This window comes from Scomber scombrus, chromosome 8, assembly GCF_963691925.1.
Source record: "Scomber scombrus chromosome 8, fScoSco1.1, whole genome shotgun sequence".
Classification (NCBI taxonomy): Eukaryota; Metazoa; Chordata; class Actinopteri; order Scombriformes; family Scombridae; genus Scomber; species Scomber scombrus.
Genome location: NC_084977.1, coordinates 27,522,048 through 27,537,533, shown reverse-complemented (window position 1 = coordinate 27,537,533; position 15,486 = coordinate 27,522,048). Strand labels below are relative to the sequence as shown.

General features: G+C 39.8%; 1 protein-coding gene across 1 annotated transcript in view; it reads right to left on the bottom strand.

The window, feature by feature from the left end:
* The window catches only part of bcar3 (BCAR3 adaptor protein, NSP family member), a 68,522-nt gene that overhangs the window by 30,860 nt on the left and 22,176 nt on the right, over window positions 1–15,486 (bottom strand). The window contains exons 3-5 of the mRNA XM_062424763.1: window positions 11,774–11,957; window positions 10,872–11,126; window positions 5,134–5,176 (exon numbers count right to left, since the gene is read on the bottom strand). Of these exons, the coding sequence (XP_062280747.1) occupies window positions 5,134–5,176; window positions 10,872–11,126; window positions 11,774–11,957 (482 nt within the window). The remainder of the gene's footprint in view (window positions 1–5,133; window positions 5,177–10,871; window positions 11,127–11,773; window positions 11,958–15,486) is intronic.

The window sequence follows — 15,486 nt, the reverse complement described above, 5'->3', positions numbered from 1 at the left end:
ATTCTGATGCTCTGATTTGGACTTAAGGACACTTCTTACTCCTGCATAAATGCTACCAGTGTTATGTGCAGTCTGTATCATAAACAAGACATCTAAAGTTGTTTAAAAATTCACTGAGATATAAGTTCACACTGGATCCAACAGGTTGACTGTGGACTTAACAGGCGGGAGATTATTTTTGTGCATCTCCTGCAGTTAGCCGTTGGCTTGCTGACCAGCTGCCTGTTCTACTTATAGGCTGACAAACTGACTGATTGATTGGCTGTCCAGCTTATTGACTGGCAGTCTGACACGCTCGCAGGCTGGCTGATGGAGCTGAAAAGCTGGTGGACAGAGTGACCAGAGGGTTGGCTGTTTGCCCGGTTGTTATCTGAACTCCTGCTGGCTCGCTGACAGGCTGGTATGATGATCCTGATGACTTTCACACTTTCTCACGTTGTAGTACTTAAATTTGACCACTAGAGTGTGCCAGAGTTCATCTTTATGACTGCTCTAACACGCAAGCTAGATAGCAGTGAGTCCACAAAAAAATGGATTGTAGCCGCTGATAGCACCATTAATTGTGCATAACTTGCAACGATTACTTGCCTTTTCTCAAGGTTCAACTCATAAATGACATTGCACTAATGATGTTACAGCGCAAACACACCCACAAAGTTTGCCAGCTGAGTGCAATTTGCCCTTGTTTTGCCTCTGATTGCCATTAACCATATGGCAAAGTATAAATGTGGCTTTTGTGCCAAGAACACAACAGGCAGGATGTGTGCACAGAGAAAGACAAGTCCTGACCAACCAGGTGCAGAGACATTACCCAAAACGTCAGGCAAGGTATTGAAATGTGACATGATCACTGGAAAGTCTGGGCATGACACCCCTGTTAAATGCACTTCAGTTACCACCAACTCTCTAAAGATGTTAATCATTTCACTCTAACTGCATGTGGCTATTAGCTCTGGTCTTTGTGGAATATACTGTTTTTGCAATGAGGCTCATTTGCATAGAAAGGAGCACATTTTGCACCAAATGTTCACATATTAGGCCTAATTAAATAAGTGGAAATAGCAAAGGTGCACCGAAATGCTATTTGCTTGACAGTGTAGTTAGGGGTGCTTTGTGAATTTATTTTTGTGTTATCTGTACAGGTTAAGTGGCTGCAAAAGCCACAGAATCCGCTTGTGAATTCACCCCTTAGTATATCCTGTCACAGGTGAATTAATTCATGAATAAATCAAATGAGTGAACACTTTAATTGATGCTTTGTGCTTTAAACTCACAATATTTCTCTCCTCGTGATGAATAAAGTTCTGTCCTTATGCAGTAATTATAGTTAAACACCAGAATCTTGTGCTATTTCCTTCTATATGAATGTTTCGCGTGTGTCTACTGTGGTATTTTAACTTTGAAAGTTAAAAGCTATTGCAACCCAAGACCACACACACACACACACACACACACACACACACACACACACACACACACGCACACAGACACACGTACACACAGAGAGCATTACTGTTTCTTAAAGCTCTCTCATGAGCGTAGCGCAACTTGATGTTTTCAACTCAAAGACAGAGTGGGAATGAAAGAGAGAAAGAGCAAAAAAGGGGGAGTCAGCCCAGTGAAAGAAGAGTTGTGTTCCTTCTGAACTACAGAAGATCAACAGGGGAATAGACCCTTTCTCTTTCTCCTTCTTTCTTCTTTTCTTTAAGTCATTCTTTCTTTCTCAATCTGCAAGTTACTCATCAAAGAATATGAAGAACAAGATTAATTATACTGCCATCTATTGAATCTTTCTGTCCATATATCATATTCAGTCAATTCTTAATGACTTACTTCAAAATACTTACACTCTATTTGCAGCTTCAGCGTGCAACTCTCTCTAGTCAGTAACATTTCTCCAGCTTATCCTTTGGGAAGTTTGTATTGACCCTGCCAAGTCCCTCCAGTCTTAACTGCCTGTTCTTAATCTGGATGAATTTCCCACTATTATCGTGCCTCACTGTACTGAATGTTTTCATGCCTGTGAATGTGATAACAGTACAGGTCATGCCTGCACTTTTAGTACATATTTCTGAACATATGCTACATTTTATCCTGAACATTTTAGTATCTAATGCCTTTTTTCATACAGTATAAAATGCTACATATATTTGTACATTTGTTATGGAGAATGTAACAATGGTGGACATCTGATTATAAATATTTGACTTCTGTATAACGAGTGAGAGACACTGCAGATGTGATTCGGACACCTGCAATGACTCACTTTCTCCTCTGAGATCTTTAAAGATTTGTGTATTGTTTTTTTATGAAGATATTTCTGTCTGGTTCTTGAGTCCTGAATGATACATTTGCTTGCCAGTGTTTCCTCTCTGTTGAGTCACAGGAAAAAGGAGCAATCATCGCTGTATTGTCCTGAGGACCGCTAAGAAATCTGTTTGTCAACGTCCCAGCAACTTTCAACATTGTACTTGTCTACGTTTAACATCTATCCTATCTTGCAATTTCAGTATTTACAGTGCAGCTTTTAAATGTAACCCAGCATCTATCAAAGAAGCTCTTAATAATCACTTTGCCGTGCCCTCATTTGATGTTTTTACTTCCTGTTGGCACGGGAAGCACGCTTGTCAGACATTAAGCCAAATTTAGACATCAAAGAGAAAATGAGAAACTGACCTTTATAATATTGTTCCATATAGACACTTCCTTCCCTGCATACATCCATCCTACACACTTGTACTGCACATAATTGATGACCTGATTGCACCGAACAATGCAAGCCTCGCTGCACCGACACCAGCAATGTACTTTTGACCTCATCACAGGATATGACACATCAGAACACCTGTACTGTCCGCGGCAGTGTGTGCATGCGTGTGAGCATATGTGCGTGTTTTTTTGTCCGCGGTGGAAATGCAAACACACCTGGAGTACCAGAGCTGACAGCTACACTTTCACACATATTATATAATGCCTGGGATACAGTAGCCCCGTAAGCGGTCAGCACACACACGCACTGTTTACACTTGCTCACAACCTTAATTTGACCAAAGAAAAACACACAAATAATGTTTGTGTATGTGTGCATGGAGGTTTCAGTGTGTGTGTGTGTGTGTGTGTGTGTGTGTGTGTGTGTGTGTGTGGTTGGCTCCCACATGTGCGAGCTGCTCTCATGGGAAGGACTGAGTTTGCTTTTCACACTGAGGTGTCAGCATCCAAACATATGAGCTAATAGATGGATGAAAAGAGTAAAACTGGCCGGAAGGAGAGAGGGATGGACAGTTTGGTGGGGGGGGGGGAGTGAAAAAAAATTAGGGAAATTAATAGAGAAATACTACTTAAGTTCATCTGAATAGTTCGGTCCTACTCTATACTGAAATCCAGCTATCTTAAAGCCATTTTTCTGATAAGTTAATGACCAAATCAGTGAAAAAGACTTCAAAGATCGTTGAGCTAATGGCATAAATCATTATAAAGTTATGTCACTGATCAACCCAAGGCGTGCTTCAATCAGAGGTAAAAAAATAACATTTTGTAAGAGATTTGTCATTATGAGGTTATGAGACAGATGAGATGAAAAGATTCAGAACTGAATTAATTTAATCTAAAAACTAAGGTAATTTTGCACAGCGTTATGGTTCTTGTACAAAGCATTTAAACAGATTGTGCTTTACTTGCCAATACAATTTACTTGCCAATTTAATATATTAATTCATCCATACAAGGGAGAAAAAAAAGTAGGATAGGATATCAATCAACATGTTCAGCTCCAGCACCAGAACAATGGATCGGTTTAGTGTCTGTCTCTATTCTGGCCATGAAGGAGTTGCAATGGGAATTAGGAAATCATTACTCTATAATTTTCTAAATACAGAAAATTTGCACAGAAACTTGACTACAGAAATTATTATTTAAATAAGACAATATCTTATTAAAAAATAGACTCTGTACCCTCAGAGGAAAGCATCATTTTCCTTGGTGGGATTGTTTTTTTAATCTAAAGACATTTTTTGGCACTGAAGTGAAGTGGGGACATTATGATTATATGCTATGCATCATTACCCCACCCAACGCCACCAGGACGCCTTCTGCTTGTTTTGATAACATACATTTCTTTGACAATTAAGTAGAAAGTGTATGAGGTTGACTTTAGAGCAAAAAGAAAAAGATGCAAAGACCAAGACAGAAGGAGGAAGAATACAGACAGTAAATCATATCATACGTCAGCTAGATGATGTGATAACAGAATGATCATCTCTCAGTCGTCACCTCTCTTAGACTGAGGACAGCTGGGACTCAGGTGGTGTGAACATGAATATAATTTAATGCACCGTGGCAACCAGTGCAAAGTGACAGACTGTATGATTTAAAGGTGCATTATCCTTGTACCCCAAGGGCAATTGAATCAACTACCGCTATTAGTGATGTTTATATTCCAACCTACAGCAGCAGCAAAATGTCATTTCATTGCCAGTTCTTGTCAAATTATTGTTGCTGATGGATTCAATCAGTTTTCTAAAAATGTTTGCTAAATTGTTTAACTTTAGCAACTTGCAAAGATTCGAGAAGTTTTTATTCTAAAGTAGCATTTTTTTTCGCAGCAGGGTGCACTGTTTGAGGTTTAAAATAACCAGGAGTACCATTTCTAACACAGCTACTGGCATTACAAGTACAACCAGTACTTTTTTCTTCTAGATAGCGAGCAGAGTGAACCTTACCATCGTGCATTACTATTTGCTTGAATCTATGTCTGTGTGTGTGTGTGAGTGCGTTTGCATGATACGACCTTTGTTTGCTAGTCCTTTTGATACTGTAAGTGCCCTATAAATATGTTCAACTGTGTGAATATGACATATTGTGTGTGTGTGTGTGTGTGTGTGTGTGTGTGTGTCTGTGTGTGTGTGTGTGTGTGTGTGTGTGTGTGTGTGTGTGTGTGTGTGTTCGTGTAAGTGACAAGGCAAATCTGTGTTTCAGTTTGCAGTCCCACAAGCAAAATATTCCAATATATCTCTAATTAAACAAATAAAAATAATAAAGAATGTGTATGTGGCATAGTTTAAGGCCTTAAAGCTTGAGGTCATCATAACAGTAATTGCAGCAGTGTAGGGTATCAGCATAATGATTGGGACCTACCTTAACATAGTCCACCACAGCGTCCAGGCCAGCAGCTGGCTCCCTGGGGAACACAGACAGAGACAAGGTCCGGTTTAGTGAGCACATCTTGCTACTGGCGCCCAACTTTCTGTCCTTGGTGCTGATCTTCACTCCCAAAAAGTCTCTAAATGTTTTTACTACAAATACTTCCAAGCGGGGCGAGTCCAGGTGGCTCCCTGATAGGTGCTGATGCTGCTTTTGTTGCACTCAAACACTTTCAGCTCTTTTAGATGATGATATGGTTTAGTGGAGGTGTGGCACTCTTTCAAAAAAGGTCCAACAAGCCTCTCAGGTGTCCATTTTTTTATCAATTTGCTGGTCCAAATAGCTTTGAGTGTCAGGGAAGGCAACTGTATAGCTGGTAATGCTATCCCAAATTCACTAGGTCCCACTTTGCGACTGGGTTCCTCTGAGAGAGAGAAAAAAAAAAGTCATGTGAAACTGAACCTCACACTGAACCGCTTTAACTCTGAAGTCTGTCCCATTCGCTGGCTGTCTCTCACTGATTCTTTCTCTCAGTCAGTGGTAAACATGTTCACTCACTGCCTGCTTGCCTGACTTGGCCTCCCTCTCTCCCTCTCCTCCCCCCTCTATAACACACATCACAGCCACACGCCTACCGTTCTGAGTCCACTGACAAATTCACAGAGAGGTTAGAGCACACACACACACGCACACGCACACACACAGCAGCAGCATTTCTCTCTTTTTGGCATTTTCCCTTGATTCTTTCTTCCAAAAAACTGTTTACAACCACATCAGAAAAGAGTTTGCCATTTTCTATCTGTGTCTCATTGTCCTACTTAGATGCAGTTTCTTCTTTTCTTACACACTATTAAAGGTCAGACTACATATAAAACATTTTTCATGCCGCATATTTTCACCAGTTCCTCATATTTTGGTTCCTAAAAAACTATTACTATTACCCCCATTATTTCAGTTCCTCTCCATCTTTGCCTTGAAACATTGGTACTTGAGTGCATTAACGTTGCTCAGATTCTCTACAGGAGGCTTATATCCAGGGGCTCAGTGAAAGAGGTAATTAGCTCAAATCCCAGACTATATTTGCGAGGTTGGTAGTTTAAATCTCTTAAGCCTACACTGGTGTTCCCACGGGAATATTAACGCAGTCCAATACTTACCAAACTAAAATGTTTAGCTCTAAGTCCTCTCAGTTTTAATATGGACCAAAATAATGAGTGGGATTTAGTTATGTAACTGAACAGAAGCCCTCATTCACAACAATGTATAGTCATTATTCATAGAAGGTGGAGTGATCGGGCCTCTTCATCACCTTCCCCTCAGGATCTAATGCAGATTTCAGTGTGCAAAGGCAAAGAAGTATATACATACGTATATTACAACTGATTCTGTTTTTGGTAATCCAACACATCCTGCCATCCCCCACAGTGTATCAACACAAATCTACACAGCTGTCCTCACAACAGAGGGCACATCAGAGACTCTGCAAAAATGCTGATGATCTAGGACGGATATTTGTTGCTTTCACTGCGGTTTTATAAACATCTGGTTCTTCTGAGAAAAAGTAGAAACATGCTTATTTTATTTATTCTAAAAGCTAAATTTGTGGCTGTTATTATTCTTGCAATTGAGCAAACTGAAATCAGCCCCAAATGTGAATATTTTTAAATCCAGGTTAAAAACATTTCTCTATTGATGTGCTTATGATTGAGCTCTTTTAAAGCACTTTACATTTTAATCTTTATATCGCAGTGTTTGTTTTAAAAAATTATAATTTTAAAGCAAATCATTATTTTGAGCTGCACTCTCATATCTCATTTTATGCCTCTGTGTATGAACTGCGCTATATATATATAAAGCTGCCTGCCTTGCCTTTTAATTTTTATTCATATTGTGCCTTAATTCTGTCCTGTTTCAAGATGTCATTGAAATTTCACACAACGTATATCAAAAAATTAATGCATCCATCAAAGTAGGCACACTGAATATATAATTGTAAATATTGGGCAAATATATTCTGTTTATATCAATCTTTCTATAAATCAAATCATGGTGAAGTGAATCTGAGTTGTTACATCACACAAATGCCACTGATGTGCATCTAAAAAGAGAAGTGGCATTTTCATTTGGCAGTATTTATTTGCCTTATAACGATTGCATTCATCATAGTTTAACTACTGCTGTTATAAAGAGGAGACAAGATGATGAGACATTTCTGCATTATTTATGTAACCTTAAATCAGACATTCACAGTTTGCACTGAAAGCTATGTTACTCACAGACCACATACTGTACTGACCTCTGGACTCTGGTGGTTGTCTGGACCTCTGATTGGCACCAAACCTTCACCACAGCAACCACCTGCCCCCCTGTAACCCTGCCCTGGCCTTCTAGTTTGAATTGGATGCAGTGAGAATCGCCACATACCAGACAACACCCATATAAACCTTGCTGGGGATGAATGTGCTACGACTGAGGGAAATTCCCTTTTTTTTAACTCTGGGAGGTCAAAGGTCAGGCCAAGAAACAGTGCAGGAGCCTTGTAGCTGATAGAAATTCAATGTCTTAAACCCATGTCATCAGGAGAAGGATGTATCTCCAACCGCTGCACTGTCCTCCCACCTTGATGAATGTTTCTACATCTTTAATCTTCGCTGACAATAGTTTGGTGAGCGCTAAACAAACTGAAACAAAGTGTGGTAAGAGTGAGAAGACCGAGCCGGAGCGTTCCAGACTGCATAAGCTGACCGCAGCTAACTTTGCCTTTTTCTGCCCATACTGCTGAAACGGCATCAAACACTGGATTTTTCTGCTTCTATACAACCGCAAGAGACTGACCTGTGACCCATAGACAGGCGGGTAAACGAAGTCAGAAAGAGTGGAAGCTAGTGAGAGGAGAAAAAAGAAAAAAAGAGAAAAAAACACACAGAGTAAGGGAGGGCAAGAGCAGGCTGCACTGGCCGCAGTCTTTTTCTGGCTACTGTTGTTCTTTGCGCTTCACCACACAATACTCAGCATGACCACAACTGGCTTCAGTGAGGGACTACACCATATTTAAGTATGTGTGAGAAAGAGAGAGAGGAAGTGACAGACAGACAGCGGGAGCAATGGAAAGAGTTAGGTGCAGAGTGTGCAGACTGCCAACAGAGGGCAGTGTCTTTCTATAATAAAGATTATCAAACTCAGTGGACAGTAATGTTAGGATTAGTCAGCTGTCAGTGGCTGTCTAGTGAAAGTAGACGCTATTAACTTATCTTCATAGCAGGGTATTTTGGTAGTCTAAAGTCATAGAAATTAAATGAACACAATAAATGACTAGATTCAACTAGGTTTCACTTTAACGTCAGATTAAATATAACGGCAAATTATATAAGGTGTGCACTGAAGGACATCAATCAAACTATGACTTGAGAAAGTTATAAAAAAGATCTAGCAAAATCAAAAAGTGGAATTTTTTCTATAAGATCTTGTAAAACTAAAAGTAAGGATTGAATCTTTAGGAAAACCTGTGCTATGAGTATTTAGTATGGAATTCAAAGCCAGGACGAGGTCTTTCCAGTGATAATCTCCATAATACTTCGCTACAGCCCCAAAATAAGAGCGTTCTCAACAGGTTACTGTTTTGTGCTTAGTCACCGGTCTGATTTGATCTCAAGTAACAGAGGAAAAGTTAATTAAGATGTAATCTACAGATAAACGAGGAATTCAGTTTAACGGAAAATGTTGCATGCGTCAGCAGTCAGTCACTGTCCATCTCCTGTCTCCTCTCCACCCTGTCTCATCCTTCTTGTTGCTCTCCTTCTTTCCACTCTTTCTTTCTGCCGCCTCCCTCCTCATCCCACTCCCCCTCCCCCTCCTCCTCTCCTGGTGGTCTGCCGAGCTGCCCACAGAGGTCGACAGAAAGACAAACTGACCAATCAGGAGCTAGTGCAACATAAGGTCAGGGGTCTAAGGTCAACTGACAGCATGAGCAATGGAAAGTCAAGACCGACTGGCCAGCAGTTACATACCTTAAAGATACACTCCCTTATCTTTTTATAGCAAACTTAACTGTGAACTGTGCTGAGTCTCAAAACAACAAAAGTCAGCAGAAAGGAAATCTGACTTTTGCCTGCTTTAACCAAATTAGGCAATGTTGCTTATATAAAATATGGATTGTTTTTTTTTCAGTAAGTCACAATGTGTCGACAGCATGTGTGGACGAGTAAAAATAAAGTCCAAGTATTCAATCATGACTTGATTGTCAGTAAGTCAAACAAAAATATCAAACAAACATTAAATGAATAAGGACACTGAGATTTGTCATTCCTGCTGTCACTCATACTGGATAGTCTCATTTGTAGTTGTCGGGCCATTAGCAGATTAATTGCATTGTAACTAAGTGCTCTTCTTTCATCTTCAGACAGATTAATGTACTGCCTATATCGGGTGAGAGTAAACACCAACATCAACCTGCCAGAGTTACTCAGCTACAGAAATATGTCTCCATTTCTGCTGATTCATGTTTTGAAACTAAAGGTCTCAATGATTTTTGTGAGGTTTAAAAGAAAGCAGTAAAGTGACAAAACACTCAATAGGCTATACTTGAGTCATGAAAGGTGAAGATAATGAAAATATGATGCTGTTCATTATTGAGCCACCTGCACAGGTTGAATCTGACCTGGACAAATTGTCCTGCTGTATGTCAGCAGTATATGAAATGTATCCAGCATGGAGGCAAAAGGATAGAGAGAGCAGACAAAGAGTTCACAGTAATCTGTGATCTGTCCTGCCACACCCTGACCTACAAAGGTAGCCCAAATGCTGGGGGCTACACACACACACACACACACACACACACACACACACGCATGCACGCACACGCACACACACACACACACAAAGCTGGCTACATCAGATACAGTCTGCTGTAACTCTACACTATAGATGGGAAAGATGGGAGGACATGATGAAGGATGAAGGATGAAGTGTGTGCGTGTGTGTGTGTTTTTCTTCTGAAGTTGAGCTAACTGCTACGCCCCCTCAGGGCTCTCTTTACAGACTCCCATCCACCTCCAAAACTCTCTTTTTCACTCATCGCTCTGAGGAGGAACGTCCAGAATAAATGTCTTTTTTTCTCCTCCAGAGTATGACGAGTCTCTGATGATACAGTGTTAAGCTCATCCTCAGACTGACATTAAGAAATTCTCCACCAAAAATCTTGTCACTTTTTATTAGTTGCTCAAAAGTGAGTCTTGAAAGGTGGCACTGAAAAGTTAGCAGCAAGCACAAAAAGTATCAAAATGTGTCAAGAAACTTCTATAAGTATATGCATCAACAGTGGAGCATTGCATTGTGTTGCAAAGGAGGTTTGTGTGGAAGTTTATTGGTGTTTTTAATGTTTTTTTTTGCTGTTTGCTTAGACTATTGGAATCTATAATAACTGCTGTAAAGCCAAACTGTCTACAGCTGCTCTTCTCCACAAGAATGCAAACTACAGAGTCACTTTTCAAGCCTGCAGGGTGCAAAAAAATACACTTTTGGTGGAGTGATCCTTTAAATTTTTTTTTCTTCTCTTCATGTCTACAGTTAAAGGTAAAGCAGCTACTCAGAAATATAAAAACTTTTACCCAGAATACTGAGGACAAATCACAGAAGTAATGATCAAATACTTGTCTGACAGTGAGGTTAACAACAAGAAAGCTTTTATGACCTAACATCTGCATTTTCTTATCTGTGTTTGCACATGTTTTTACCTGTAACCGTGAAAGTCATCGATGATATTTTGGACCAGCGGTGAGGTCATGGGCTGATGGATGTGTCCAGCAGCCAGTGCTGTATTCCCGCGAATTATTGGCTGCGTGTGATTGGCTCTGGGGTCCCAGGTGTAATTTGCAGGGGCGATATTCGACCCTCCCCTCTTGCGACGAGGCAGAGTCCCGTGAATGGAGAATTGCTGATAAGAAGATGCTGGGGCCTCTGATAGGCTGCTGCCATGCCCTTGGGGGATACTGGGGGAAGAAAAAAAAGAGAAGGAGAGAAAAGAGAGGGAGAGTGAGACAGAAAAATGAAGTAAACTCAAGTTAAGTTAAAACCAATAAACCTGTGTGAAGAGTCTTTGTAGTTTTGCTTATTAAATCCTATTCCAGATGGGATTTTACCCTCAAATTTGCCACACAAGAAGTTTTAAGGTTAGAAAAACATTCTGTCAACTTCCCATATAACACTTTATAGACACTTTTTTTTGCTTACACAAGATAAAATATTCAGATTTTGTATTTAAGGCTGCACTGTTACAAAAAAATGGAAATGTTTGATATCTTTTGCATCTCATACGTCTCATACACATTTTGTTCTTATTTAGTTTGACATATTTCGTATAGTTTGAAACTTTGGAGGCTTCTTCCCTAGAGTTTAAATACTCTTCTATAGGTTTGAACAAAGTTTATCCACAAATAACACAATTGTAATATGTGGACCAAAGAATAAACAAGAAAGGAATATTTTTTGAATTTTTCTAACAAAGACAATGAAAAAACTGATAAGAAACACCCACATATATGGGAATTTTTAAGGAATTGTTCATATCAGATTCAGAGTTCATCCTGGAAAATCAATTTTCATGTTTCTTTAAGCCACTTTTATTCATCCAACTCACCTAGGTCTGGAGCTGAGGAGGTCCATGGAGGAGGCGAGGGAGGCCTGGAGCCTCCTGGAGCTGCTTGGAGCACCGTGGGAGGTGCTGGAGACTCCAGGGTGAGAGGTGCCTCCTCCCAGGGAGTGATGTGCATGGAGAGACCTGGGCAAACTGGCAAAACGCCCCTCTGCCATCATCCTCAACTCTGAAGAGAAACACACACAGAAATAAAAAGTCAGACAAAAAGGACTTGAATTATAACCTTTTTCTGACAAATAACTGTGTGGATATAGATTTTTAATAATTTACTGATGAATACAGTAAGTGACAGGGCGAAAGTCTCAGGTCTGTAACATGCTTACAACACAGTTATGTAACCATGGCAACACAAGACAGAAGAGTCATGTTATAATACTCGGGCATCAACTTACTGTCAGATATATGATCCAAAACACACAAACACACACTAACGTACTGTACTGACTCAGATGAAATATTATGATACATGATACACACATAAAGAGCGTCAGTACAATATGTGACACCCCCACCCCACCCCATCCCCACCCCATCCCCACCACCCCGCTTACACTCACATGGCTGACACGCTCACATAGTCTCTCACACCCTCATGCATACAAAAATACACACAATGACACATTAACTGGGGGGGAAATCAAGCTTGTCATTACATAACATTGTAAAAGCAGCTTTGGCTAAGGTATGTGATTCCAACCATGCCTGCTGTAGGTGTCGTTTTCCTTTTTTGAATTGTAAGTATATGTACACTAAAAAGTTAAGTCAAAACAGAGAGGTGGAAAACTGCATTTAGATGCAACTATGTGAGCTTGAAAACATAATTTTACACAGATTTAACTGATTAAAGTATAACAAACTAGCTATTTTTTTTATCATTACACCATTCACAAAACCTGTTTCTGGTTGTTTCTGAAAAAGGAAATCGAAAGAAAAATCAAAAAAAGCCTTCAACCTGCTCCGGTGCTATACTATTCAAATATATTCAACAACACAAGAAAATGGCAACAAACTTAATCTTAATCTTAATAATTTAAGTATTTTTAAAAAGTATTTCATTTTCTCCAAGTAGTGTTTAGATTTGATGAATTATTAGTCAAACGTTTAAACAATACTCAAATAATATTAGAAAAATAAAGAAAAATGTGTATTAAGCAACAACACATACATATTAAACTCCTCTAGGGTTTAATGTAACTGAATGTGAAAAGGCATGAAAAACAGATCCCAACAGGCTTCAAGCTCCAAGAGTCGCAGTTACAGTTAGTTAAGTCGTTTGAACTCGGCTGAACCACCAGCACAGTCCAGTAGCTGCTGTTTTTGAGAATTTCACCCCCTGCTGTTTCTTACATGCTGCTCAGCTTAGAGACAATAAGAATCAGCTTCCTATTAGTGAACATGAAAAGAGAAAAGAGGTTTGACCCTCCACCTCTGTTTCAGGCAGTATTTTTATCCAGCAGACCCTGAATGTCAAAACATTTGGGAATGCTTTAAATACTTTATATCCCAATGAGAACTGGAAAAAACAAGCTCCTACTAAAAAAAAAAAAGGAGCAGTGCACATCACTTATTTTTTGTTCCTGTGGTAGAGTTTGTCCCATGACAGAGACACAACAGATATAAATACACAGAGATGAACGGGACAGATAGGCTGGCAGTGACGGAAAACACTGAACAGGTTCTTGATAAATTCCCCTGCTGCATGATGATGACTGACTCATCTGCTCTGAATCACTCACCATGCAGCACTTAATCATACTGTACACAACAAAATATCGGCAGTTGACAGACGTGTTGGCAGACTGGATGGTATTTTATTTCACGGACCCCTCCCTCATCCTAATCTCACTGAATCTGATCTGAAAAACTATGCTGGCATTTAGTCTCTGAAACGGATTAAGATCGGAGAAAGTCGGCTGCAGACTGAGCACCTACAGTACTGTCACACTTGTGAAGCTGTTTCGTCACGTTCCTATGATTATCAGCGTCAGTGACTGTGAATCGATTCATTTATATTTCGGCTCAATGGACCACAATAAAACTGTGCAGGAAATTCTTGTGCAGCAAAAATATCCAGTCACACAACATTTACTGGTGTACATTACAAACCAAACAACCATTTGTAGTTCTCAATACACACAACAATTTGAAGAATACTCCAACATTTGATGTAACAATTTGCTGTCTTCGCAAAGAGCTTGATAGAAAAACATCAAATCACATGTTTCACAAAATTGAAATGAAATCAAATCAAAAAGTTTATCCTGATAGATTCGGGTGAGTAGACTCTCTGTTTTTGTACTTGCTGGACTTTGTCTTCATTTGAACATGACATATTTTCTCCTATCTTTAAACAGCCTATCTTAGTATAGAGAGCAGAAGCATTGGTGATAGTGAGTGTTCACCAAGAAAGGAAAAACATACTTCTCAACAGCTCCAAAATTGACTCATTTACACGCATCATGCATCATGTTAGCTTGAAGTCTAGCCACTAATATATCAAATAACAACCAGCATTTTAAGAGAGCTGGAAAAGTGCATAAAGCCGTAAACTTCAGTATAACTTCATAGTAAAAAATGCAATGTATTTGTTGGAGGCCTTTCCTCATGGAGCTACAGCTTTTGATTTTTTCCTGCCTGCACTGTTTGTTCTAACGTAAACATGCCACAAAGCTTGCTATGTAATGAACACAGTTACAATAGGAAACTGATATCAATCTTTTCATTATAATCCCTGCAAGAAATCAAACGAGACTTTCCCAGAAATGTTGCAGCATTATCGGCGAACAGTGTTAGTTGGTTGTTGGGTGTATTGTTACGTCAGGAAGTGAGAGGAAGTACACACCGTGTGGTATTAATAACTTGCGGACACGTTTTCTGCTGTAAAACAGGGCTCAGGAATTCAAAATGAAAGTTAAGTCGAACACAGTAAAGGTGTGGGGCAAGGTGCGTCGGGTTTGGGGGCGTTTTATCAAATCAATCAGCTACTGTAGATCGTTTCACTAAGATGTTATTACATGCTCTATGATCCTGTTTCCCATAAAGACCCTCACAACTCTGCTGGTCTTGCTGGACAACTAAAAACACACAGTTCATTTGTGGTCGGAGAATGGTGAGTTGTGTTTCTTTGTCTGGAAAAAAAGGATCTTTGAACAGATGTGGGAAAGTGGGGGCACAGAAGTCAAGAGCCACTTTGGCATTTTGGAAAGTCAATTTCAGAAGATTGATTAGCTACAGCTGATGTGATACAATGGCAATGCTGTTGGTGCATTGTTTGTTTTTCTAATTTTAAAAAAAGTATTAAGATTCTCCAAACCTGGAACTAAATCCAAAATGGAAATAAACCCAGCAGGGAGTCTCTGAGTCACCAGCTTGCAATAATGAATGTCAATAAAAATGCAAATACAGGTTTAGAGAAAGGAACAGCTGGCCAGTTCAAGAGTTTTCAGTGTGACAAGTAAAGTTTATACAGAACCACACACACACACACACACACACACACACACACACACACACACACACACACACACACACACACACACACACACACACACACACAGACACACAAACACTGTAAAACCAATTCAGGACAACAGAGACCCCTGCTAAGGCATGCTGGGTCAGAGTGGGGATTCCTCTGAGGGGCAGAACGACTACAGGAGGACCTATTATAAGACCCTGAGGGATGGTCAGCAGTG